General features: G+C 43.1%; 1 protein-coding gene across 3 annotated transcripts; it reads left to right on the top strand.

Moving 5' to 3' along the window:
• Positions 1 to 251: 251 nt before the first annotated feature.
• Positions 252 to 25511, top strand: POPDC2 (popeye domain cAMP effector 2). 3 transcript variants are annotated; one of them, XM_010970857.3, is made up of 4 exons: positions 254 to 1197; positions 5014 to 5122; positions 10898 to 11306; positions 16338 to 16573. In XM_010970857.3, the coding sequence occupies exons 1-4, from the start codon at positions 707 to 709 to the stop codon at positions 16421 to 16423; spliced, it is 1095 nt and encodes a 364-aa protein (XP_010969159.1). In that variant the 5' UTR covers positions 254 to 706; the 3' UTR covers positions 16424 to 16573. The 3 variants fall into 3 exon arrangements, with proteins under 3 accessions (XP_045363175.1, XP_010969159.1, XP_010969158.1); XM_010970856.3 differs by having other exon boundaries at positions 10898 to 11448; positions 16338 to 16477; XM_045507219.2 differs by lacking the exon at positions 10898 to 11306 and having other exon boundaries at positions 252 to 1197; positions 16338 to 25511.
• Positions 25512 to 27065: the final 1554 nt, after the last annotated feature.

Genomic DNA, 27065 nt, shown 5'->3' with positions numbered 1-27065 from the left:
GTCCTGCTCAAGGTGTGGCGGTAAATTCTGTGCTCACTTTTCCTTCGTCCACCCCCTCGGCCCCCCGCCCCGCCTGTCTTTCTGCGCCAGGTCTTATCTTGTCCTCTGGGGAGGTATGTTAAGTGCTCTGCCAGCCTGCCTGTGTGCCTGGCCTGTTTTTCCTCACTGCCAGTACCTCTTGGATTCCAATTCCAAACATGGTATCCGTCTGGGGTCACCCTTTCTTCCGGTGCCAAGAGAGACGCATTCCAAATGGAGCACAACTGTGCCTCCCGTGCTGGGCTCTCTTCATTCTGTTCGGGGACAACAGAGAGCAGGATGTGGCCACTTGATTATCCTTTGCTGCTGAAGTTTTCAGCCCCAGAGTCCTGGCTTTTCCTCGGGACAATTTAGGTGTCCTGCCCAGAGCCAAATGTGGACTGTCCTAAGAAATCTGGAGCCAAGGAAGCTCGCCAGAGCTCTGCAGGGAGGGCCAGAGCCTTGCTGAAGCAAAGAGAGAGGAAGATAAGGTTTTCAGTTCTCCACAAAGTGGACTATGTTCTGCCATTCATTCCCACAGCTACCGGCAGCATTCCTCCCAGGAAGGGTGGAGCAGGACGGGAGAAGCCGGAGGTGAGAAGACATCTGGGAGGACGGTGCATTCATTTTCTGAATTTCCCACGTGGGGACAGTCTCAGAGCCGACCAGGCTTTGAGGCGCTGGGAAGATGAGCAGTAACGGCAGTGCGGTGGGCCAGCTCCTGCAGCCCGGGTCGCTGTGTGTCGGCTGGAGGCCGGATCTGGAAGGGGCTGTCTACCACCTGGCCCACTGCTTCTTGCTCCTGGGCTTCATGGGGGGCAGTGGGGTGTACGGGTGCTTCTACCTCTTTGGCTTCCTGGGCACGGGCTACCTGTGCTGTGTGCTGTGGGGCTGGTTCGGTGCCTGCGGCCTGGACGTCGTGCTCTGGAGCGTCCTGCTGGCCGTGGCCTGTGTGCTGCAGCTGGCCCACCTGCTGTACCGCCTGCACGAGGACGCCCTCCCCGAGGAGTTCGAGCTCCTCTACAAGACGCTGTGCCTGCCCCTGCAGGTGCCCCTGCCGGCGTACCGGGAGGTGGTGCGCTGCTGTGAGGGGAAGGTCTTGACCCTGGCCACGGAGGAGACCTACGCCGTGGAGGGCGAGACACCCATTAACCGCCTGTCCCTGCTGCTCTCTGGCCGGTAAGCCACTCTATCCTTGCCCAGCATTTCTTCCTTACACCAACACTTCTCATTTCCCACTGCAGGCCTTTCCATTTCGCGTCTCTTTCCACTGAGGAAGGATGTGGCCAGTCAGACCAAAATAGATTTTTCTAAGCATGAGCTTGCTTTCCCTTTCTTAGCATTTTCCATGAGAAAACTAGCTCAAGCAGCATCTTGGTTGGCAGGAAGGATTTGGTGTGCACTCGCCGCTAAGAGGGGTGGGGTGAGTGTTTCTTGAGCCTGGGTCTGAGATGACCACACACCACATACACACACAAACACGCGCGTGCGCGCGCGCACCAGTGCGTCATACCTAGGCTGTGGCAATATCTCTGTAGGCTTTGGAAAACTGAACATTTCAATAAGATTAATTTGTTCCTTCTTTATGCATTCAACATTTGGTAAGTGACAACTGTGTGCCAGGGAACAGTGCCAAAACAGAAGGGTTTTTTTTTGTAACCCATGTTTCCCCTAGGGCATCAAATATATTGGAGAATATCCTATGCAGACTCTATAGTAAAGCTGTTCTATATGCACCCAGGTGTGGAGCTATCCCTTGTGCACTTGTCCATTCCTATCTAGCACATCAAGGAGTCAAGTCCTATAAATCTGAGGGCCAGACAGTGAGGGAAGAATAGTGATGCCCATGTGTACCTCTTTGAGGATATGGTGGGGATACCTGGCTGACACTTTTTAGGAGGCTGACAGACATTAGCAAAAATGGTCTTCATCAGGATTAGCTTACACCTGGTCAGGCTGCATGTAACTGTTGGCCATTGGCTGATCTCTTCTGAAAAAATACCATGGGGCTCTATGCTATGCATTTGGTAGGCAATTGTGAATTCTTTGAAATATTGCCCTCGTGGGACTTATATGTGGAGCTGAGCATCAGACAGTAAGTATCTCAGCCTGGCATACTTGGGCTGGCTCTCTGGAAAGCAGCAGAATATTTCAAAAGCTTTGTACTTAATTTCCTCTTTTCTGCTTTTTTACGACCAGGAGAAGGTGATAGAAAGATAAGATAGTAATCAGAAGGCTCAGACTCCAAGAAAAAAAAAAAAAAAAGAAACCAGATAAGACTGCCAGCCACACAGTAGGAAAAAAACAGTTTGACATTGATGATGATGGCACTACAACTATTGCTACTGCTAGTAATGGTATGCATTTAGGTATTAACATTTGGAATCAAAAGTGTGATGTATACATGTTTTTATTTTGTTTGGACTCTGAGGTCCTGGGTTGAATGAGCTATGAAGTTTTGTGGGGAGACCTTTCATTTCATTTATGAGTGAATCGAAGTGTAAACAAATGCAATTATTTGTAAGCAAATACATGTGTAAATACAAATACATTATGAATAGTGCCAAAATGTTTGCCACCTACAGCTCCATGCTTAAAATAAAGACAATTTAGGAAATATGCTCATTCAATGAGATCCATGATGTTGTTTGCTCCTAACAGCTCCTCTGTTCAAAGGAGGGGCTTGAGACTGGAGGAAGAAACACCCATTGCACAGTATGGTGCTCATTTATGGAAGTATATCATGATTATTGCACGGTTCAGGTATCCTTTATATGATGGATTTACCATGAACTTGTAGAAGACCAAGTCCCTGTGAAGAGAAGGGGGGCTTGTCTGTTCAGTGTGGCTTTTCCTAGTATACTTCGCATCAAAAATACAAGTCAAAAATTAGACATTGATTTTTTTTTCTTGCATTTCAAGGTTTGGAGTAAGAGTTTTGTTTAAATATCTTTTTCATTGTCAACTTTCTCAGCTTCACTAAGTTGGAGCTGGGGGAAGAGGCCTTCTAGTCTATGACCAGGCTCTGGCTCCAGAGGAGAATCATTGTACCTTTGACCAGTTATAGTGAGGTACCAAACATCTGGAAGCAACAGATAAGAACTTCATGCCAGGAAGTGGGAGCATTTTGTGGAGACCTCCCAGGCTCACATACAGACTCTCATCTGGAGCCCTTTACTGAAACCTAGACATCCTTAAGTCCTTTTTGTTTTATTTTCATAAAGGCAATCAGTCCCTTTCAAGACTCAGAAAGGCAAAGTGGCTTCCTCCAAGTTTATCACCCTGTTAAGCTGTGCTTACTGTTGGAGAGTTTCTCTCATATAAAATCCAAAGCATGAATTCCCACACGCAAATTACCTGTTGTCCAGGAGATCAAGAAGGAAGTAGAGACTGGAAAGGTAAAGGAAATGGTTACAAGGTGCTTCAGGGGGCCATGCAGGCTCATTAGACGTTACTCATTCTCTAAAACATTGTCCATCCTCAGTGGTTGCTTGGGTGGCCAGATTCCTTGCTTGAGGAGATGATGGGAGGATCCAACGTGTGCACGTGTGGGCAAGCAGCAGCCTCATTCTCTCCTGTTGTCTGTCTTCCTTTGTTAGAGAAGCTTTTCCTTGAGGTTTTCACCCCCTTCATGGTGACACAGTGAGTTCGTTTGTTTGATGGTCCCTTCCTTCTTCCTTTCCTTTCTCCCTTCCTTCCTCCTTTCCTTTCTCCCTTCCTTCTTCTCAGTTTTAAAATGTGAAAACTGTTGTCCTTGTACTTGTGGCGCTTACAGTCTATCAAGAGAGTCACCAGTGCATGTTTGACATAGTGGTGAATAACAGACATGGGATTTCCAAGGAGAAAGGGCAAGTGCAATGACAGCATGTAATAGATAAGACTTCCTGGAGGAAGGAATGTTTAAGCTGAGACCTGAAGAGAAGGTGGGGATTGGGAAGAGGGCCAGCTGGAGTGGACAGAATATGTGAAGACCGTGAGGTAGGAGAGCATGGCACTTCGTTTTCTCTTGTATCCTTTCATTACTCAGGGAAATTCTGCTAGCTAGCTTCATACATTAGCAGGTCTTGTAGGAACAAGTGTGTTTCTGCCACCAGAGAATAGGGGTTGACACCACATCCTTGGCTTGGTTTGAGGCCTATATCCTTTCTGTCTTCCACCTTTAGGTTGTCAGATACTACACAATAGCTTATTAACTGATGGTGGTCTTTGGTAATTCCATGCATACATATGTATCTAGGCATTCACTAGGAGCAAGATGTGGAGTGCTAATATCCCCTTGGCCATAATTTAATCATAAGGTTATACTTAGCTGCAAGGGAGGCACGGAAATGTAGTCTAGCTGGGCAGGCATGAGCTCAGCTAGAATTCCAGTACTATGGAGGAAGGGAAAAAGCAGATATTGGAGAACAGAATTCCATACTGTTCCCAGCTCTCCATTCATCCCCATCCTGATCTACTTCTCTCACTGTCTTACTCATCCTTTAAAACTCAGCTCAAATGTCATCTTTGAGAAGTCTTCCACTCAGAGAGAGCCATCCTCTCTCCCTTCTCTAGTCTCCAGTCCCACACATGGACTTACAGACAGTTGTTTGTGTGCCTGTGCCTTCCACTAAACTGTGAAATCCTTAAGGGCAAGGATCAGATCATCTCTCCATACCTAGACTTCCAGGAACACAGCAGGTGCTCCATGTATATTTGTTTAGCCAATAAAGCTCCAGAAAAAAATGGAATGATAGCTCCTTCCAAATGGACAGGATGTACTTTAGAAATCTTTTTATTTGCCCCCTTTTCCTGATAGAGACACTTTCTTTCCTGATATAACTGACGTTAGAAGAGAGGTTGAAGCTGAGACTCTGAGTTTTCTGGGGAAAAGAGGAAAACACTCATACTGAATCCCAATCATTTTCCTTTTTTTTTAACATGTGATTTAGACTCCGAAGAGGATTTGGATACCACTTCCCTTTTCCCACACAGTCTCTTCTCTCCCTTTGCCAGGGTTCGTGTGAGCCAGGATGGGCAGTTTCTGCACTACATCTTTCCTTACCAGTTCATGGACTCTCCTGAGTGGGAATCGCTGCACCCCTCTGAGGAGGGGGTCTTCCAGGTAATGGGAGCCCCATGGCAGCGCGGCCAGCCCATCCTACTTTAACTTGGCGATAGCTCCCCCTCCATATTCCCCCTCTTCCATCTATCCTTTGAGCCAATGCCCATATGATGCCTGAGGTGGGAGCATTCTCCTTCCATGGGAAGAGTACCTGGGTGGGGTGATGCTGATCCCCAAAAAGTGGACCATGTCACTCTTGTGCCTAAAACTCTTTCCGAAGACCTCAGTGATCACAAGATAACAACCCATGCTCCTTAGAGAGCAACTTAAGACCTTTAGTGACATCCAGCCGCATCTCCAGCCCCTTCCTTCCTCATACTTCCTGCTCATACCAGCCATGCTGAACTTCTAGTACTTCCCTAAACACACCACATTGCTCTGCAATGGCCATGCCTCGGCTTCTATCTGAAATGCACTTCCCCCATCCAGATGAGGCTATGGCATCTCACTTCCTTTGAAGCCTGCCCAGGCTGCCGTCACCAGCTTCCACCTCCACTCGCTGCCTGCAGGACTTTTCTATTCCTTTCACTACTCTGACTGCACACATATTAACCTCTCTTCTAACGATCTGGTTTCCTTTCTAGTAAACTCTTTGAGGTAGAAACCTGGGCTTCTTCTCTCCATCCCCCGGCTCCAAGGGCAGTACCTTGAACACAGTAGTAGGTGTTCAGTAAAGGTTGGCTGAACTGGCTTGGCAGCAGGCGGTGGGTGTCTCAGAGGGCTTCCTAGGGCGCTCACATACACGCTCCAAGGGCAGGGTCTGGCTGCCTGAGAGCCCTCCTCTCTTCTCTGCCGATCCTTCAGATTTTGATGACCTTCTCTGTAGTCCTCACTTACTGAATGGCTAGCATGTGGCAGATACAACCTATTTCATTGCATTATTGATTCTCCCAACAACCCTCTGGGCTGGATATTGTTATTAACCTGTTGAACAGGTGAGGAAAGTAAGGCTCAGAACCTCAAGTAATTTGTCCAAGGTCTTCATCTAGAAAGTGGCAGGGCTAAGTTGCCTGGCTCCATTATTTCTATTCTTCTTCTTTTTCTTTTTTAATGTACTAGATTTTATTTATTTATTTATTTTATTGAAGTATAGTTGGTTTATAATGTTGTGTTGATTTCTGGTGTACAGCATAGTGATTAGGTTTTTTATATATATTCCTTTTCATATCCTTTTTCCTTATAGGCCATTACAAAGTATTGAATATAATTCCCTGGGCTATACAGTAGGACATTGTTGTTTATCTATTTTATATACAGTAGTTAGTATCTGCAAACCCCAAACTCTCAATTTATCCTTCCACTCTCTCTTCCTCCTCAGTAACCATAAGTTTGTTTTCTATGTCTGTGAGTCTGTTTCTGTTTTGTAAATAAGTTCATTAGTGTCATTTTTTTAAGATTCCACATGTAAGTGACATTATATGGTATTTTTCTTTCTCTTTCTGTCTTATTTCACTTAATTTTACATCTATTCTTTTTTAAAATGGGAGGGTTACCAGGAGAGTGGAGTTTGCATACACACACCATTATAAGGGCTCCCCTGTCCAGATAGTTTGCCAGTACTGAGTTCCCGGTGTCTCCTACCAGTTCTATCAGGGAGTCCCTCAGGCGAGCATACGAGCCAACCTCAGAATAGACACAAGCCAGGCAGTGCCACCTGGCTGGGCCTGCTTCCGCACCACCCTGACTCTTGAGGGGCAATCCTGATCCTACTGCCAGGACCACCAGCCACAGACCCCCTCCCAGTGTATTCCTCCCCCACCACACACATTCATGTCCTCACCAACCAGCCTAGCAGTCTCCTTTGAGAACTCCCCCAGCGCCATAAGAACCTTCAGGAGGGCTGAGTCAGGTCCTAAGCCAGCCGGAATAGGCTCTGTTTCTGACACTGACACCAAGGAACAGGTGGTGGATAAGCCGGGTGTCCTCCCCTAAGTTATGCTTGAAAGGAAGGGCCGTAACCCCAGATGGCCTCTCAGCCTGAATGTAGGGACCATCGTATTCTTCCCATCTATATTTTTAGCATGCATCTCCTTTGGGAGCAATGAGTTCCACACATTTGCTGTTGGCTCTGTAAAGTCCCATTTCCTCTCTGCAAATGTCAAGTGTTGTTTTCGGTTGTAGTTCATCTTGTCCTTGCCTTTTGCAATTGCACAGTCTATTTATTGACTAACAGGGAAATCCACAGTGACTAGATGAATCATAATTCTTATTGAACTTACCACAAGTGAGTCAACATCCCATCATACCTCTCAAGAATTCAATTAAATAATGATGTATTTATTGACTGTTAAACACTGTGACCTTCTCATCAGTCACCAAGAACATAGCTTGGGAAGGATCACACAGAAATCATCATTGTTTCTCTAGTTTGCATCCCCTTCTTACATATATCATCTCATTTAATCCATTCAACCAGCCTCAAAGGTGAGAATTAAAGAAAAACTTGTCAAAATTTTATTACACATGTGTGCGTGTATATGTGGAAACCAGTCAATCCACAGGTTTCCTGAAGACCTTTGGGAAGGATTTTATACAGGACGTGAGAAAATGATGTCAGGTTGCTTTGCAATATATAAGATTGATAGTCTTCATCTGATTCATTCATTTCAGTAATATTTATTGAGCATTATTATATCCTGGGCACTATTAAAGGTACTTGGAATATATCAGTGAACAGAACAGCTGAAAGTCCCTGCCTTCATGCAATTTATATTCTAGTAGGGGAGACAAAAAATAAGCCATAGACATAATGAATAAGTAAATTATGTAATATGTTAAAAGATAATAACTTCAAATAAAAGAAAATTAGAGTGGCATAAGGGAGATATACAGTTGACCCTCGAACAACTTGGGAGGTAGGGGCGCCAACCTCTGTGCAGTAGAAAATCCATGTATAATTTATAGTCCCAACCTCCATATATATGATTTGCCCAAATCCAGGGTTCCACATCCTTGGATTCAACCAACTGGCCGATTGTGTAGTACTTTAGTATTCACTATTAAAAAACCTGCATTTAAGTGGAGCCATGCAGTTGAAATCCATGTTGTTCAAGGATCAACTGTAGTTGCAACTTTAAATAGGATGGTCATGGAAGTCTTTGCTGAACACGTGACATCTGAGCAACGATCTGAGGGGGTTGGCAGTGTAAACTCTGAGAACATTTGGGGGAACAGCATATTAGATAGAGGGAAGAGCCAGTGAAAAATCTGAGTGGTAGGAGGGACTAGCATGTTTGGGGTACAGAAAGGAGGCCAATGTGGCTGGAACAGAGAGATGGAGCGGGGAGAATGGCAGGAGATGAAGTCAGAGAGGTGATGAGGGGACACATCATCAAGGGCCAGAGTACATATTTTCTATATAGAGCCAGAAGGATTTTCTAACACTTCGGATGTAGTGTGAGAGAAAGAAGATTAAGAAAAAATCTCAGCCTCAGCGACTGGAAGGATGAAGCTGCCATCGACTGAAAAAAGGAAGGCTGCAGATAGTGCTGGTCTGGGGAGGAGAGAAGTCCCGCTTAGGCTATGCTAGATCTGTGTAGTCAATGGATATTTATATGGAGATGCATGTAGGCAGTTGCATATTTGAGTATGGAATTAAGGAATAAGGCCTGAGCTTGAGACAAGTTTGGGAGTCATTGGCATACAGACGGTATATATAAATCTATTGGACTGGATGAGATCACCAAGTGAATGAGTGTAGACAGAGAAGAGGTTCAAGAACACACCAAACCTGGGATACTCTAGCATTTAGAAGTTGGAGAGAAAAACAAGAAGCAGCAAAGGAAGCTGAAAGGGACAAACTGGGAGATTATACTAGGAGAGGGTGGCATCCTGGGAACCAAGTAAAGTGCGTCAAAGAGGAGGGACTGGACACTGTGAAAACTGACCACTAGACTCAGAAACATGGAGGTCATTGCTGACCTTACCAGGGGCAGTTTGTGGACCATGGGGGCAAAGCCTTGCTGGTTGAAGAGAGAGTGTGAGGAGAGGAATTGGTAAAAGCAGGTATAGATAACTCCTTCATGGAGTTTTGCTGAAAAGGAGAGCAAAGCAATGGAGTGATAGCTAGCCAAGGAAGTGAAGAAAAAAGATTTTCATTTTAAAATTTTGATTTATTTTAAAATGGAAGAAGTAACAGCATGCCCATAAGAATGCCCCCAGTCTTTGTGTTCAGTCTTGAGGAAGTTGTTTGTGTCCACATTAGCTGTTACACTCACCTGCTTCATGAGGGGTACTCTGTTTTCTTGTTTGGGAATTCTTAGTAAGACGGAAGTATGGGTTATGGCAAATGTGGCAACGACCTGCTGAACTCTTAGTAATGGATGAATTGTGAGTACCACTTTCCGAATTCTTTCTCATAAGACCAGAGAGATTAAGCAATTTGTCTGCTGTTACACAGCTGGTAAAGGGGTAAAACTGGAACTTGAAACTAGCTTCTGGTCTTGATGAGGTAATCTAGAGCCCTGACTTCAGTGCTAATGACTATGGGGATGGGGAGGAGCTGAGAGGAGGAAATGAATGAAGGGAAGGAAGGAGGGGTACTGTGGGGGCGGGGAGGGGAGGAGAGGGGAAGATCTGGGAAAATGAAATAAAAGGATTATGTACAATCTCTACTAAAGAATGTTTGGAAAGCCAACTCTACCTTTAATGAGATAATCCACATAAAGGACTTAACACAATGCCTGGCATATGGTCGCCTCTCAGTAAATGTTAGTGGCTATCTTCCTCCTCCTCCTCATTGCCAGTGTCTATTCACACATCTGCATCATGAGATCTGCTGACCTGCTCACTTTTAAAGGAGTATGGCCAGAGTATAAAGAATTGTGTGATTCTACACCTTTTTCCTTTACTGTCTTAAGCATGTTTTCATTTGAACCCTAGCTTTACCACTCACCATTGTTTTAACAAGGGTTTAGCGAGCACCTACTGTGTTATTGACCCTGCAGGTGTAATTTAGCTTTGCATCATGGGCACATAGTGAGTGCCCAGAAATTCCTAATGTCTAAATAAGTGGGGAGTAGAGTACCCTTTGACTTTGTGCCTTTAAGAGGTCCTCTTTGGAGCATAACTTTTAAACGTTCTGAATCACTATGTTGTACGCCTGGAACTTATATAATATTGTACAGCAACTGCACCTCAATTAAGAAAAATACAATAAGAAAAACAAGAGTTCCTCTTCCTCTTTGCCCTTTTTCTGACTTCAGCCATCAGATCCGTCTGGTTACCTGTAGTGCCCGAGTCAAGAGCAACTCATGGGCCTAAATCCCCGGCCAGCGTTCTGTCCACCTGATGCAGCCTGGCACACTTAATCAGAGGCTCTTCCCTAACTGAAATTCTTTCCAATTATGTTTTGTGTTCCTATTCCAATATATTATCCCTTTTTTCCCTTAAACTGTCATCAGCATTCTGACCTTTCTTCTGAGCACTAGGAGGCCCCTTCTCTATCTTAAAATCACAAGAAGCTCAGAACCTTCCGAATTAGCCGTGGGACATAGAGTATGAGAGCTGAGGAGGCTGGAGGTGGAAACAGGCTCCAGGAAGTGAGGGCCCAGTGAGGGAATGGCTGATCTCAGGGCTCCTAGCAAGCACCCCTCAACCCCATCAGTGAACACAGTAAGGTGTTCATTGAACCTCTTCCTCTTCCATGGAGGGGGACTTCCACAGCTTCTTCAGTAAAAGTGCAGCTGTTTGCCAAGTAACTGTGTCTTTCTCTGTGCTAAGCATGGACACATTTTCTAGTTTCAACCTTCACTCTCTGCTCCTGACCCGTTTCAGGTCACTCTGACAGCTGAGACCGAATGTAGCTACATTTCCTGGCCCCGGAAAAGTCTCCACCTTCTTCTGACCAAAGAGCGATACCTCTCTCGCCTCTTCTCGGCCCTGCTGGGCTATGACATCTCAGAGAAGCTCTATGCGCTCAATGACAAGCTCTTTGCTAAGTTCGGGCTGCGTTTTGACATCCGTCTCCCCAGCCTCTACCATGTCCTGGGTCCTGCTGCCTCAGAGGCAGGACCAGAGTCGGAGAAGGATGACGAGGAAGTCCGGGAGCCAGCCGCGTCCCCTCCTCAGGCCCGGCCCACATCTGTCCGGCAAACACCCCCCAGCTCTCCCTCGCCGGCAGCCACCAACCCTCCGGCACCTCCTCCCTGGGCCAGGACGTCCAGGCCCGACAGCGGCGTCCTGGGTGAGGACTCCACCAGTCTGGTGCTGGAGGATTTTGAGGAGGTGTCAGGATCAGAGTCATTCATGGATTATAGGAGTGATGGGGAGTACATGAGGTGAGGGGAGAGCTAACGTGGGCACAGCCGCCGGGCTCAGCATCCTGTGTAAGTACTCAGAGGCAGCTGCTCCTCCTGCCTGCCAACAGCTGCCCTTAACTCGGTGTGTAAGGGCAAAAAAATCCTTTCATGGAGCTTGTCCTCACAGAGGACCCCGGGAATGTGGCGTTAACCCAAACATGCAGATAGCAACTCACTCCAGGTGCATGCAAGGCATGAAGGGTTTTGTAAACTCATCCCTTAATGAGTGTGATTTGTGATTGCATTTTGGAAAGTGGGCTGGTCGACATTTTGAGCAAGCTCATAGGTTGCTAATCTTTTTTGCAAGGTTGTGCGAATAACTAAGGCCAAAGCTAAGGCTGAAGGGGATTTTTACTTGTGGCATGCCTTTTAAAGGATATTTTTTAAAAAGCTGGCATAATTCTAATTCTAATGGTTCTTCTTGGCATATCCTCAGCTCTGGAAAGCAGTCATTTAGCCTGGATTGGGCAGATATCTCTGTTAAAATCACATATTTCAAAGCGGCTTGTAATTGCAGGCAAATGACCCTGGAGGAAAATGTCCCCACTTTGCCCTCCTCTGGCCCAGGGGAGTGTGTGTTGTTTGCTCAGGCAAAGGACTGGACGCTGCTCTGACTGAATGTTGCTGCGACTGGATGGCTTTCCTAGCAAACCATACCTGTGGGAGGCAGAGGGCGCGTGAAGTCTGGGTGGGACTAGCGTGTAGGATTGCCCTCACAGCTCCAGGGAGTGCACGAGAAAGACCGTGCTGAGCAGTTCTGGGAAGTCGCTTTCATGCTCCCCCAGCTGCTCTCACAATGCTACAACGTTTTCCTCCACGACTCCACCCACGCATGGTGCAGGCCTGGCTTTTCCTGAGGAAAATCCCACTGCTCCCAATTTGGAAGGCATTTCCAAGGTGGGGGAGGGGCGGCGAAGAGATTAATCATTCTTTGGGAAACACTTTTTTTCCCAAGAAACTAGTTCAGTGAGGAAGGCTTCCAGGGTACTTGAGGTAAGTGAGTCAATGTTTGTACATTTTGAAAAGCAAGTCATATAAATGATGCAAGAGGCAAGGGAGGTGAGGGGTAAGAGGTTAGCTATTTGGATTTATCCATACGGAATTCAAATCTGTGGGACCAGAGTCCCTAGAACCAGAGTCTGGCACCCAAGATCACTTTCCTGATCTCCTCCATTTGTGTTGTCCTCTCCCATGGCCCCTTTCCCTTTGTGCCAACTGTTGTCTCCCTCCTCGCCCACCCTCACCAGTGCACGTGGCTTCTGTCCTGTGGACCCTCTCTTTGTCCAGCACACCCACCCGCCTGCAAACACACTCTTAACTCACAGCAGTCTCTGTGCTCGATTTCCTCCTGGCTTTCTTCTCCTTTCCTGTTTCTGCTGGTTCTCCTTTTTCTTCCCTCTTTCTGACTTCTGCTCAGTCCTTGGTTGCCTCAGTTTCCTGCTCCATTTCTTCTTCTTCTCAGTTAATTTCTCCTATCCATATTTGTCTTCCACATCTTCCCCATTTTATTGTTTGTGTATTTATCTTTCTGTTGCCTTCTTCTCTCTCCCCCTACTTCCTGTCATACTCTCTCTCTTCTGCCTAAACAACCTTGTACCCCCAACTTAGTTTTTAATCCTGACTCTTTCAAGATTAGTACCTCTCCCTCTACCTCTAAAGAAAACTGTTCAAGTGAAGGTATAAAAATTCCTGGCTTTAGGTGGCTACATACTTCATGCACGAGTTTTCCTGAAAGTTAAGAGGCAGGCAGCACGGTAAACAAGAAAGAGACCCCCACCAGGAGCCCAAAGTCCTGGCTGCTATGTCTGGCTCTGCTACTGTTTGCAAACCATACAACTTCACTGAACCTCACTTTCCTCGTGTGAGTGTGTTGGCCCAGCTGGCCCCCAAAGGCCCGCTTAGGTTCGTGTGAGAAGGGAAAGTATGAGCTGTTCAGAGGACTGAAAAGAAGCAGTCAGTCAAAAGTATAATGGACACAAGTCCCAGGACATCAGTGTGTCTTCCAGAAAGAACTTTCTGCTGTATTTCACTATTTCTCTTGTGACTTGGGATTGTCCTTCTCTCTGCTGGGTGGTGGGTCCCGCTTGACTAGGAGTTCCTTCCATTCTGTAACTGTGAAGGGCATCATCTACCACATGAAGACAATGCAGATGTTCATGGCAAGGAGGTCATGACTCAGTCTCCTAAGTCTTCCACCCCTAACACACCACCCTTAACATCGCGTGAAAGGCTTCTTTCCAGATTCAGCCTTTTCTGAAGCTCAAGATGAGAAAACTGCTAAAGTAACTCACTTTCTGAAGTACTGGTATTTGCAGTGTAAAGGAACTAGGTTTTTAAATGTTTGTTTAAGTAATAGAGAGAAAGGAAAAAACACATTGTTTTTTTCCACATGGTTTTCAGAACAATTTGAAAACATGATCAAATTGGCCAAATTTCAGAGAGCTTTCAATTTAGTCTATGATAATGGGATAATTTAACCCAGAGACCCTTTTCTGGAATTGTTTTTTGGGATGTTTGGTTTGATTTATTTGCTATCAAACTCCCTTTAGGGTTATTACTGTAATAAACAAGCACAGTCCCTCATGATTGGCAGCAGTTCACTGTCGTTTCCCTTCTAGAGCAGGGCACAGTTCACCAGCTAGTCCCTTGCTCTTCAGGTTCCAAAACTGTGTAAGCTCATTGCTATTCATCCCGGCCCAGCACTTACATAAGAGGCACGAAACTGGCTGACTTCTGCATTGTTGGGAATGACAGTTTCATCACACTGACACCAGTGCTTTTCCCTCACACCAATCCAATTTAGGACCAACTAAAAATAGTCAGAGCTTCTATTGGAGCTCTTTTCTGAAGAGAGCAGAATTTTCAGTCTGGTGGTGGCCAGAATTGAGCCACAAATGGGTGCTGCTACTTTGAATTGCAAAGCAGCACTGCAGGATAATGTATTCACACAGGGTCTTACAGGTAGACCCCACATTAACCCTGCCTTCATGAGAATCTCTCGGGCTAATTCTGTGCTCCACAATGCTCCATGTGATGTCTTCCTTATAGGAGATACTCAATGAATGCATCTCTGAAGTGATCAGTTAAGTCAGATAATGAGTTCATGATCACAAAATAATTGAAAGCTGCCTGAAACTTGGCCAATTTTGGTTAGGTTTTCAAGTTGTTCTGAAGACTCCTCTGTGGTTTGAAAGTAGACTATATATATGTTTCCTTCCTCTTTATTATTTAAATAAACAAACAAATGAGAAACAGATTACAACATGGAGGCTAATTGTGGTCAGGGAAAGAGGCCAGGACCAGGACATAGTAGCAAGGGCCAGAGAACCATTTCAAAAAACATATTGCTGAGTATCTACTATATATTTTAGGCACTGTGCCAGGTAATCACATTATGAGCAATCATGAGTAACAGTTGAAAGAACTGAAGATGCTTAATCCGCAAGAGATGGACAAGAATAATAGTTTCAAATTTTGAAAAAAAGGCAAATTACAATTTCCCCTCATTTGGTGTAGTTCTTGGGGACAGAAGTGAATTAAGAGCTGAAAGCTGTAAAGAAAAGGATTTCAGTTCAGTATTAATAATGGATCCCCTCAAGGAGTACTGAGTTACTCATCACTGAAAGAGTTCAAGCAGGGACCAGAAGAAATATTCTTAGAGGTTTTTGAAGATGATTTGGGCACTGAGAGAAGAACGCCGTGGGTTATTGCTATTAAGGTGTCTTCTAACTCTGTGATGCTACGATTCTGATTCTGAGATCTGACTCTCTAGTCCTGCCACTTAACCACCATCAAGGGCAGTGCCTCCTCTGCAGAATAGGGCTAGTAGTCTCATAGATATTTAAGACCGACTGATAATTAGACAGGTAGCTTCTGTCTACTTTACCAGGTTGCTGCGAGGAGTAATTGAGATAAAGTACATAAAGGCAATGAGTAAGTTGTAAAGTGCTAGTTTATAGGGTATTTTAAAATTCTGTTCTGTGTAGAATATTTAGCAAATCCTCTCCCTTTCTCTTTCTCCCTCTCTGAGATACATAATTTCTCCCCTTATTTCCTCCAGTCTGGCTTTCCAGGGAAGCTGGGAGCTGGCAGGATCCTCTGACAACAAAAGGAACAGCAAAATGGTGGCGGTCCAAAAAAAACACACACTAGCTCCCAGGCCCCTGAACAACTAAGTGATGGCCAGACCTTCATCTGTTTTCTTTTATTTGCCGGAGGGAGACAGACCACTGTCCCACTATATTCAGGCTCTAAGGTGCTTTATTAGCTGTCAGTGTTGTTAAACAGCACTTTTCTCCCAGAACTACTAGAAAGACTCCTGAGGCAGAAGACTTGCCCTTGAAGGTGGCGTGGCAGGAGCTGCCTGGGGTCTCAGGTTCTGGGCCTCTACATGGTAGCTCTACTCCACCTGCCCAGGCCCCAGGTTCAGGCAGGTGAGTTAGACCCTCCCCACCCTACGGATCACAGCAGCCTCCATTAGGGCCCATCCAGGTTGTTCCTACTTCTGTTTTACAGACCTCATTTACCTAGTCCTCTCTTGTGAAAATTAAAGACAGGGATTTGATAAAACTCACCAGTTTTCTATACAGATTAAAAAAAAAAAAAAAAAAAAGCTCATTCTGTAGTGTTAGACAGGAAGTAGAGTTCTACAGAATTTTCACAGGAGGCAACCGAAGCTGATCTCCTGGTCTCTTCTGTAAAATGAGAGGGTTGCACTGTATAACTTTAAAGTGGACTCGTGCTAAGATTCTAGAATGAAATGATTCAAATATACAACTGCCCCTATCGTGTTAGGCTTTGGGTACAGTTAAAACATTGGGAACTGGTAGAGGGGAAAAAAACCCTGAGAAGAACTGTGAAGTTAGGCAAGCTATGCAGAGCCACAGTGCTGAAATCCTTCCTCTGTCTTCCCACAGCTTCTAGAACTCCTCTCCAGAGCTACTCTCAAGTTATGTCCAGGGGACAGGCCCCCTTGGCTCCAACCCAGACTCCTGAACTGTAAGGATCAAAGGACAATCCTCTCCCCTGGCCACGTCATCCTCCCAGGAAGGTCACTTGTGTGCACACCCTCCTTCTCACCCACTGGCCGGCTCGCAGGCGAGGTCAGAGCAGACAGAGACGATTCCGGCACTGCAGCCACACCAAGGGCCCTGAGTGACTTCGAGAGCTGTGCCTTCACCAGCCTTCCTTCCTGGAGAAGGCATCCAAAATCGCAAAAGCACAGATTCTTTCCTTTACTAACTGCAGGATCTTGGGCAAGTTACATAGCCTCGCTGAGCATCATCTGTAAAGTGGGCATTACAAAACCCACTTCACAGGGTTGTGAGGATTCCATGAGTCAATTTAGGTAAAGCACCTAGGATGTGGTATGACACCTAGTCAGCACTCAATAAATCTCTCATTTCCTTTCCCTATGTTGTTTCTTTCAATTTTCTGAAAGGATCAATGAAGTCAGCTATCTAAGAAGTTTTCACTGTTTTTGTCCTGTTTTGTTCATTTAAATTTTTTTCAATTAAGATTCAGCTTAAGGAAGTAGAAATTTTAGAATCTAGTTTGCCCTTAAGCTTTATGTTCAACTTACAAATCTTTTGCTCTATCTATGACCCTAATATTAAACAATAGTTTTTAGAGGGATTGTTACAAATTTATTTCATTAAATTTCCTTAGCTATTTTAAAGTAGTTTTACAAATTTAACATATTCCATTTTATTTTTCCCCTAAATACTTCCATATGTATTCTGGTTACCTATTGCTGTACCACGTTCATCCCTAAAGCGGTGACTCAAAATTGCCGCAATAATACATTTTGCTTATGAATGTGGGGCTGGACTGGGCTCGTCTGGGCCCTTCTCACTCAAGGTTTCTCCTGCTATTGCATTCAGACAGTGGCTATGGTGAGAATCACCTCGAAGTCTTCTTCACGCGTGTGTCTGGGGCCCAGGCTGGGAAGCCTTAGACAGAGGAGGGCTGGAACAGCTGGAGATCCTTGGGCTTCTCTTGCTCTCTCGGCAGTCTGTTCATTTTGTTGCTGTGTAGGACTCTGTTGTATGACTATCCCACAATCTATTTATCCATTCTACCACTGATGAGCATTTGGGTAGCTTCTAGCTTGGGACAATTATGAATAGCACTGCTATGAACATTCTTGAACTTATCTTTTGGTACACATACGCATACATTTTGGGGGCATATACTTAGGGCTGGAATTACTGAGGCACTGGGTATGCATATGTATGTTCAACTATAGTACATACTGTCAGTTTTCCTAAGTGACTGTACCAGTTAATATTCCCACGAGCAGTGTCTGAGTGTTCTGGTTGCTTCTCAACCTCTCCAACACTTGGTATTGTCTTTTTTTTTTTCCCCGTCATTTTAGCCCTTTGGGTGTATACAGCGGCATATCAGTGTGGTTTTAATCTTCACTTCCCTGATGAAGAATGAGGTTGAGTACCTTTTTCTGTTTTATTAGCCATATAGATATCCTCTATTGTGAAGTGTCTATTCTAGTTCTTGTCCGTTTCTCTGTTTGTTTGTATGCTCTTCTCATTCACTTCAAGGAATTCTTTAAATATTCAGGTTAAAAGTCTTTTGTTGCTTCTATGTATTCAAATGTATACTCCCAATTTGTGACTTCTTTTTTTCTCTAAATGGAGTCTTCTGATGAACATAAGTTCTTAATTTCAATGCAGTAATTTATCAGTCTTTTCCTCCATCATTATTGCTTTTTGTGTCATGTTTAAGAAAGCTTTTCCTCCTGTGGAGATATTATATGTTACCTTCTAGATGTTTTATTGTTTTACGTTTCACAGTTAGAGCTACAGCAATCTGGATTTGATTTTTGTGTATAGTATGAACTAAGGATCAAATCTTTTATTTTCTAGTGAATATCCAATAGGTAGCACTACTTATTGAATGGATTGTCCTATCCCCACTAGTGTTCAATGACCCCTTTGTCATAAATCAAATATCCATATATTTGTAGGTCTGCTAGATCTTCTGTTCTATTAGTCTATTTTTCTACCTGTTGACAATACCACCTGGTTGTAATTATTGTAGCTTTATAAGTTTTGATATCTGTTGATCTTCAAACTTCATTCTTCTTCAAGTCTTGGCTATTCTTGGCCTTTCCCTTTGTATTTCCGTATAAATTTTAGAATTAGCTTGTTACTTTCCACAAAAATATAAACTCTGCTAGGATTATTAGAATCATATTCACACTGTGGATTAGGTTGGTAAAGAGTTGATATCTTTATAATATTATTTTTTCAATATATGAACATAGTCTAGCACTTAATTTATTTTGGTTTTTGAAATTTTCTTTCCATAGTGTTTTGTAGTTTATTATGAAGATGTCCTTGCACAGATTTTGTTAGAATTATTTCTAGGTATTTGGTAAATTTGATGCTATTGTAAATACTATTGTTTAATTTTTTTTACATTCTAATATTTTATTACTGGCATACAGAAAAATAATGGATTTTTATATCTTCAACTTCCATCCAGAGTTTTTGATAAATTCACTTATCAATTCTAATCACTAATCCATAGAGTCTTCAAGATTTTCCATAAATATGTTCACATCCTCTGTAAATAATGACAGCTTTATTTCTTCCTTCCTGACCTATACCTTTCCCTGTCCCGTCCTCCTCCTCCCCCTACCCAGCTCCTCCTTCTTCTCCTTCTTTTGGCACCTTGTCGCTCTGAGTAGGACCTCTAGTACAGGGATGAATGGATAGCAGGGATGATGAGGACATCCTTCTCTCATACCTGACCTTAAGGAAAATGTTTTCAATATTTCACCATTAAATATAACATGTGCTATTAGATTTTTATAATACTCCTATCAGATTAAAGAATTTCTATTCCTAATTTGCTAAGAGGGTTTTTTAAAATGAATGAGTACTGAATTTTATCAATTATTTTCTGCATTAATTGAGTGTATTTTTCTTCTTTATTCTGTTAATGAAGGACATTAATAGATATGTGAATGTTAAAACAAACTTGCATCCCTGGAACAAATCCAGTTTTATGATGATGTATTTTCCTCTTGATGTATCTATGAACTTGATTTGTAAATATTTTGTTTAGGACTTTTGCATCCATGTATCTTACCATATCATTGTCAGGTTTTAATATCAACGTTATGCTGACTTTGTGAAAGGAGTTGGGAAGCAGTTGCTCTCTCTCTCTCTCTCTCTCTCCCTCTGTCCTTTGGAAGAGTTCTTTAAACCAAAAATGTTTTATAACTCTTCATTCCCACCTCACCACTTGACCTCTGTTCTCTCTCTCTTCTACTCCACTCAGTAGCCCAGGCCCAAAACCTTGGAGTCTTTCCATCAGTCTTGTTAGCTCTGTCTTCACAATATACCCCAAATTCAACTCAACACCCCCACTGACACCACTAATTTCAAGCCACCATTATTTCATACTTAGATTAATTTCAATAGATTTATAATTGGCTCCTAATTTCTCCTGTCCCTCTTCCCCATAATCTATTCCACACAAAGTGATCATTTAAACATATATATGATCTCTTCACTGTCTTGCTAAAAATTTCAAATAACTTCCTATTACACTTAAAATAAATTAAATTTCTTACTGTGATATTGGTTAGAATCAGTTTGTCATTTACTTAATAGCACACAGATTTATCACTTTTACTTAAAGTCTGCTGAGAATCTGCATGACTCATCAGAGCAACTGTCTTCATGTTGCAACTCAATGATTCAACCTACTTTGACCTTCTGGCTCTGTCACTTGAAGAAAGAAACAGCTTGACATTCCTGTGCTGACTGAATTTGTGTCAGAAATGACACAAATCACTTCTGCCCACAGTCCATTGACTAGAGCTAGTCACATGGACATACTTAATAATCAACTCTGTGCTTTGATGATTAAAGGGACTGGGAAATGTGGGTGAATACAAGGAATGTTTGATGAAGGCTACTCTTTTAGCCACTTATGACCCACAAGGCCCCACCTGCCTAGCTGTCTAACCATACTTTGCTCTCTTTCTCACTCATCATGTTTCAGCCACACTAGACTTTTGGGTGCTCCTCACACATACCCAGTTCCTTTCTATATTAGAGCCTTTGCAGTTTTTCAATCATACCTTTTCCTGGCTGACTTCTTCCAGTCATTCAGTTCTCAGCTCAATGTCACCATCCCAGCTAAGATACCCACCTCACCTCACCATCACCCTCTGTCTTCTTGCCTTGATTAGACTTTCTTCAGAGCTCTATTTTTTCTTTCCTCTCTTTCTAGGATTCTAATTACGTGCATGGTAGTACAGTGTGTCCCATATAGCTCTTCTGTTCTTTCCTCATTTTTTTTCTAAAATTACACTGTGTATTTATTTTCTTTCTTGTTTGATATCTGTCTCTCCCATGTACATTTCACAATAGAAGCCCCTTGTCATCCTGAGAAATCCAATAAGTCTCCTGTTAATCTTTGAGGGCTGTTGTAGGGAGTGAATGAAACAACAAACAACAAAAAAGCTCACTGTACATTGTAAATTGAGACTCAGTGTTACCTGGGGTGTGGGACCACACCCCAAGCTGGAGAATCACCCAGGCAGAGCTGTTGTTATACACACATACATAGTGGTACATAGCAGAGATTCCTCAGGATGGGGACTTATTTTAATGTGTTTGTTTATTTTTAAGAGGATCAGACCTTACATGATAGAAGTTGTGCTTTTATTATCTAATGTCATATGTAACGGCAAAGACATCTGGATTCTAATAAGGGTTATAGATAAGTTATAGATTAAAAAATTTAACCACGTTAGTATCTCTATAAATTTGAAACAAAGCATTACATATATGTACAAAGCATTGTATTTACTCAGTCTACAGAAAATTTTTGACATGATAATGGATTTGTAAAGCTCTTCTAATAATCCCACACTAGAGATCCACACATGTGAGAAGAAAATCTTTGGGTTATAATTTCATATTTTCAGGAATAAAGCCTGACACATAGTCAGATTTGCTCTAAGGAGAGGACAGGAAGTATTCTTTTATCTCATAAATACTTACTAAATATCCACTGCTGTCAAACACTACTCTGGACACCACATGCTTTGCTGGGTGAATCATTCATGGTCCCTGCCCTTGAAGGATATCCAAAACTAGAAAACAAGACACATGAGTAAGAGGCACTCTCCTCCATCACCACCAAGGCCTTAACTACTTTAAGGTGAAGCTGGATCCCTGGCACACATACAAATAAGCACTATGCCACTCCATTGTGACAAGCCTTCCACGAATGTGAAACCACTACAAGAGCTACAGAAGTTCAGCAGATGTCACTTCCCATTTCTGGGATCAGGACAGGTTCATGAAGAAGTTGACACTGAGCTGTGCCTTAAAAGACAGAGAGAGGTAGGCAAGGTAGAAGCAATCCAAGGAGAAGATACACATGAGTCAAGGTCTGCAGGCTGGAGGGACAAGGAAGGCATGCTTGCAGAAGGGAAGCAATGGCTCTCAGTGACCGGCTGAGACATCTGAGCTCCAATCAAGATGCAGTGGAACATGAGCAGGGACATGGTGCTCTCAAAACAGTGTGGAGGGAGATTGCGTTCAGTGCCCACCACAGGGTCTGGTAGAGCCTAGCTCTTTCCCAGACATTCATGTTCTGAGGGACTTGAGTAGAGGGAACAAAGCTAGGAGAACAGCTGAGGCCATTGAAATGGCATGTGGGTTTTCAGGTACAGGACTAGGACATGTTATGGCAACAGAACAGAGAGACAGACACACCTGAGAGAGACCCTGAGGAGAACTGCCTGGGAAGGGAGTTGAGTTCACCTTAAAGGTTCTGCACCTTCTTCCTCTTATATTCCAGACACCCTGGTTTCCTTTATATGCAAATCCTGATGACTGAAGAAGTGTGAGCAATGCTGTCAATAGTTTCACTTCTAATTGTCATTGAATTTATATGCTGACACGTTTCTCCCACGCAGAAATTTCCCTGAAGATCACAGGATTTTATTTCACTTTTGGTTCACTTCTCTGACGTGAGCCTTTCTGTGAGTCCTCCTCTGCACAGCACATGACAGCAACTGCCAGCTGCCGATGGCCTGGAATTGCCCTCTGCCCCTCCTGTCAGCCCTGAACTTTATTCATCCCTCAAGTCTAGTACACATGTCCCCTCTCTTCCCACAGCCTGGTCATTTCCCTCCAGCTCTGTCAGCATAACCTGCCCCTGAAGGACCCTCGGATCCCCTGAGGCCACCTCCCTTAGCCCTCCAATCCTTCCAGACTCCCTCTCTAGACACTGAGGGGCTGGATGGATTCTTTCTTACGGTGTTGGTCCCTGCACCACACATGGTGCTACCTGTCTGGCATTTAGGTGATAATTGTTAGAGCTCTTTTTTTTTTAATTGAAGTATAGTTGATATACAATATATATAAATTACAGGTGTATAGGACAATGATTCACAATTTTTAAAGGTTATAATCCATTTGTAGTTATTATAAGATATTGACTATATTCCCCATGTTGTACAATATATCTTTGTAGCTTATTTTATACATAATAGTTTGTTCTTTATCTCCTGCCCTTACTGTGCCCCTCCCCACTGGTAACCACTAGCTTGTTCTCTATATCTGTGAATCTGCTTCTTTTTCATTATATTCACTAGTTTGTTGTATTTTTTGGATTCCACATATAAGTGATATACAGTATTTGTCTTTCTCTATCTGACTTATTTCACTTAGCATAATGCCCTCAAGTCCATCCATGTTACAACTGGCAAAATTTCATTCTTTTTTGTGGCTGTGTAGTATTCCATTGTGTGTATATGTGTGTGTGTGTATACACACACCACACCTTCTTTATCCATTCATCTGTTGATGGACATTTAGGTTGCTTCCATATCTTGGCAGTTGTAAATAATACTGCTGTGAACACTGGGGTGCACGTATGTTTTCAAATTAGTGTTTTTGTTTTTTTCGTATATACACCTAGGAGTGGAATTGCTAGGGTTGAATGGTAGTCTTAGTTTTAGTTTTTTGAGAACCCAGTTTCCACAGTGGTTGTTGGAACTTTGTTAAACTCAACGGCTACCCATTTCAACATGGATCAGATTAACACTTGGGACTTTAGAGACTTCTAGTTCTGCTTTCCAGTTTTCTTTTGCTTGTGTCTACTATTCAAGCCAGAACACTTTCTTTTTGACTTGTGTGTGACGAGTCAGAAGAAGGTCCTTTCTGTCTGGTTTTTCTAGGCCCCACTGAGGAGATCAGGCCTGGTGCCCTCCAGCTCCTGCCCCTGGACAGTTGGCCTTCACACCTGATCCTCCCTGAAGTATCTGAGAGGAAAACACTGGTGACTCCTTCTTCTCTCTAATTTGGTTTCTTCTCTTTTCCCTGAATTTTGTTTCTTGTAACCTGATTCCTCATTATTCATGACTCCCCTTCTGTTTCTCTCCTTTTCACCCTTCCAGTAGCTCCTAAATTATTTTAATGGCTGTGCTTTCTTCATCACAAACATATTTTTTGAAATGTTCATGTTTACACTATTATTTTAACCTAATAAATCCTACCTTAATGCAACTATATATATATATATATATATATATATAGTTGAGAAGGACTTCATTTTTTGTGTGCGGACATGTGGTTCCAGCCCCCAGCCTGAATCCTCAGGTCCAGCTAGAGAAGCACCTCTGCTGGGGTCCCAGATGTCAGAGCTGCCACTGGGACAGGTTAGCCCTGGACAACCTGGGATCTAGGGAGGAGCTATGAAAGCCCTCCCGCTTTTCTCTCAGTGGTCAGAGTTCATCATCCCCTTCCCCACTCCCACTATGCTTGATACATATTCTATGTTTGCAGTGGCCCCAGTGTAATTATTTGTTTAGAGCAGCGATTCTCAACCCTGGCTGCATATTAAAATAAACTGAGAAGTTTTTTTTTTTTTTTAAATACCAATGCCATAGACAAAACAAGAGAGCCAAGAAAGTTTATAATTATTGAATCTGGTTGATGGGTACATAGAGATGCAATATTCTGTCTTTTTAATTCTGTATGTGTTTGAAATGTTCCATAATTTAAAAGTTTAAAAGTACATATGTATAATATATATAGTATAAATATATAATATAAAATGTAAAACTAAGCCCATAGCAAATGAGTTAAAATCGAATTTCTGGGGCCCTTGGGTTTAGAATCTGTAGCTGTAAAATCTTCTCAGGGATTCTGAGGGTTGAGATGGGGATGTGGGGACATGAGGAGGATTGAAGTGATTACAGAAGCTGCCTCTGACTGTGAGTTTTTGATGAACTGTCAGATGACTGCCCCTAGAGTATTTACACCTGATTTGGATAATTATCACACATTCCTAGAATGCTGACTAAAGATAACTCATTTATCACACTGTCTAGCTGAAGTATTTTAAAGTAAATTATAGACCACCAACATTGGCACATGATGGCTCTTTTATTATTATCCTACTAATGCGTGAGCTTCTGTAGAGAATAGTCCTCCCTGTCTTATTTGTACTTACATTCTTAGCACCTAGCATATGTCCAGATACCTTGTCATTACCAGCAAATATTTGATAAATTTAGTTTTTTTAAAAAGGTGATGGAGGTGACCTAAGTAGACATTGGGTTAGGACACACTATCAGCATGATGTATGGTTAAGAATACAAAGCTCTGGGAGAGAGCACAGCTCAGTGGTAGAGTGCATGCTTAGCATGCTGGGTTTGATCACTAGTACCTCTATTAAAAAAAAAAAGGATACAAAGTTCTGAAGCTAGACCACCTGGGTTCATATTTCAGCTCTGCCACTTAACATTCTGTCATTCAACTGCTCATAGTTAACTGCTTTGAGCGGTTAAAGCATAGTTAACTGCTCAGCTTGTTCATATGTAAAATGACAATTAAAAAAAGAGCCAATCTAATGTTTGTTGTGAGATTTCTATATATATACATATATATACACACACACACTTAAAGCCATGCCTGGCACCTAGTAAGCATTCAGTATGTTGTAGTTATTAAGAAGACTGCCTTCAGAATGGTGCCTTGTACGTCACTGTAAACATTTGCTAAATGAAAAAAATGAATAAACATTTGCTTTTGTGATTGCTTGTCTCCAGTTTTACCCATTTCTCTGTCCTCTCCATATAAAGACTACAGAAGAGGGCGGTTCTGAACTGAAGCATGGGTTGAGTCAAAAGGACTGATTTTGAGGTCAGGGGGGATTCAGCTGCAAGCCCAAACCAGGAGGGCTGAGTGAACACTGTGAGAGTTTTAAAGCTGAGAGGTCTGGTGACTGCAAGAGAGAAGGAGCATTTTCAGTTGAGTGAGTCTGACCCCAGTACCCCAAAGAGGGGTGTCCACATACTGGGCTGTCCTTCCCAGGATATTTACCTAGATTAGATCTCTTTCCACCTCTCAACCCTCCAGCTTTGTCCAAAATGAGAATCTGTACTAGCTTAGGCCTGGATAGATGGTAGAGATCCAGTGTTTCCGGCAGCAGTAGGAATTTACTTCCAGATAAACACTGTCCCTTGTTTACCTTCAAAATGTTATCAAAGCTCACATTCACACGTATTGAAGAATCATTGAGTTATTAAACTCCAATAGAAGTGCAGCCCAGGTTTGGAAGTGCAACCTTTCTGGGCCTTGGTTTCCTCCTCTGACACTCTGTGGCTTGATGACTAATATACAAAGGTTGTTTAAAGAACACAATAGTAATTATTATAGCAGATCAACCCAGCAGGGGCTAAGGATTTCTTTTGGTAAAGAGCAAGAAAGAAATCAAGGAAAAGAGATAAAGGTTTAGCTGCAGAAGTTCCTGAATTCTAGCTTAAGAAGTTAATGAAGCCCTTATTCTCCAGACAATCAGGAGAATTCAGTGAAAATTTTGGAGCAGGAGAATGAAGAGTTTGTAGAAGGGATTATCTGGCACAGGTAAACAGAGTAGACTAGAGGAGAAAGAAGCTGGAGGAAAAGAGACTAGGTCAGAGGTTGGTGCCAGGTCTTACCACGTCTGAGGGAATAGACAGAAAGAGACAGATATCAGACAAATTTTGAAGAAAGCGACAGGCAGCGTCTTAGTTTAAATTAGGTATTGGAAGGAGGGAAATGACCTTTCTTTTTTGAGCACTATGATGTTCTGAGTGAAGGATGAGTCAGGCTCAAGCCTGGATATTGGACAGTGGTGGTGGCTATTACTGTAAGGAGAGGAGGAACAACTCTGGGGGAGATCTGATTTGATTTTGGATGGATTGAGTTTGGGCTGCTGTCAGGACACTGAATGGTTACCTAAAGCAAACAGTTATGATTTCATAAATGAGAGGATGAATCCTGAGGATCAGGGAGGATTTTGGGGTCTTTGTAGGGGCATGAGAGGACTCAGGCATGGATAATCCCATCACTTCCAAGCTTTCCTCTAAGAGAAAAGAGCCAGCCTCCTCTGGGGTAGAGGGAGGGCTGTGATGGTCATCCCTGGACCTGGGTGTGTCCAAGAGTGAGGTCGGAGGTGTGTTTAAGGCTGGGGGAAGCAGTATGTCACTTTCAGAATGTCACTTAGGATCATTCAACAAGGAGATTAAGGACTAAGTAAGAATTTAGCAATTTGGGAAGATTTATGTTTCAGTGTAAGTTCCTTTGTATATATAATCAGAGCTTCCT

Source organism: Camelus bactrianus, chromosome 1 (assembly GCF_048773025.1).
Source record: "Camelus bactrianus isolate YW-2024 breed Bactrian camel chromosome 1, ASM4877302v1, whole genome shotgun sequence".
NCBI classification, from domain to species: Eukaryota; Metazoa; Chordata; class Mammalia; order Artiodactyla; family Camelidae; genus Camelus; species Camelus bactrianus.
This window is presented reverse-complemented; position numbering and strand designations above follow the sequence as displayed.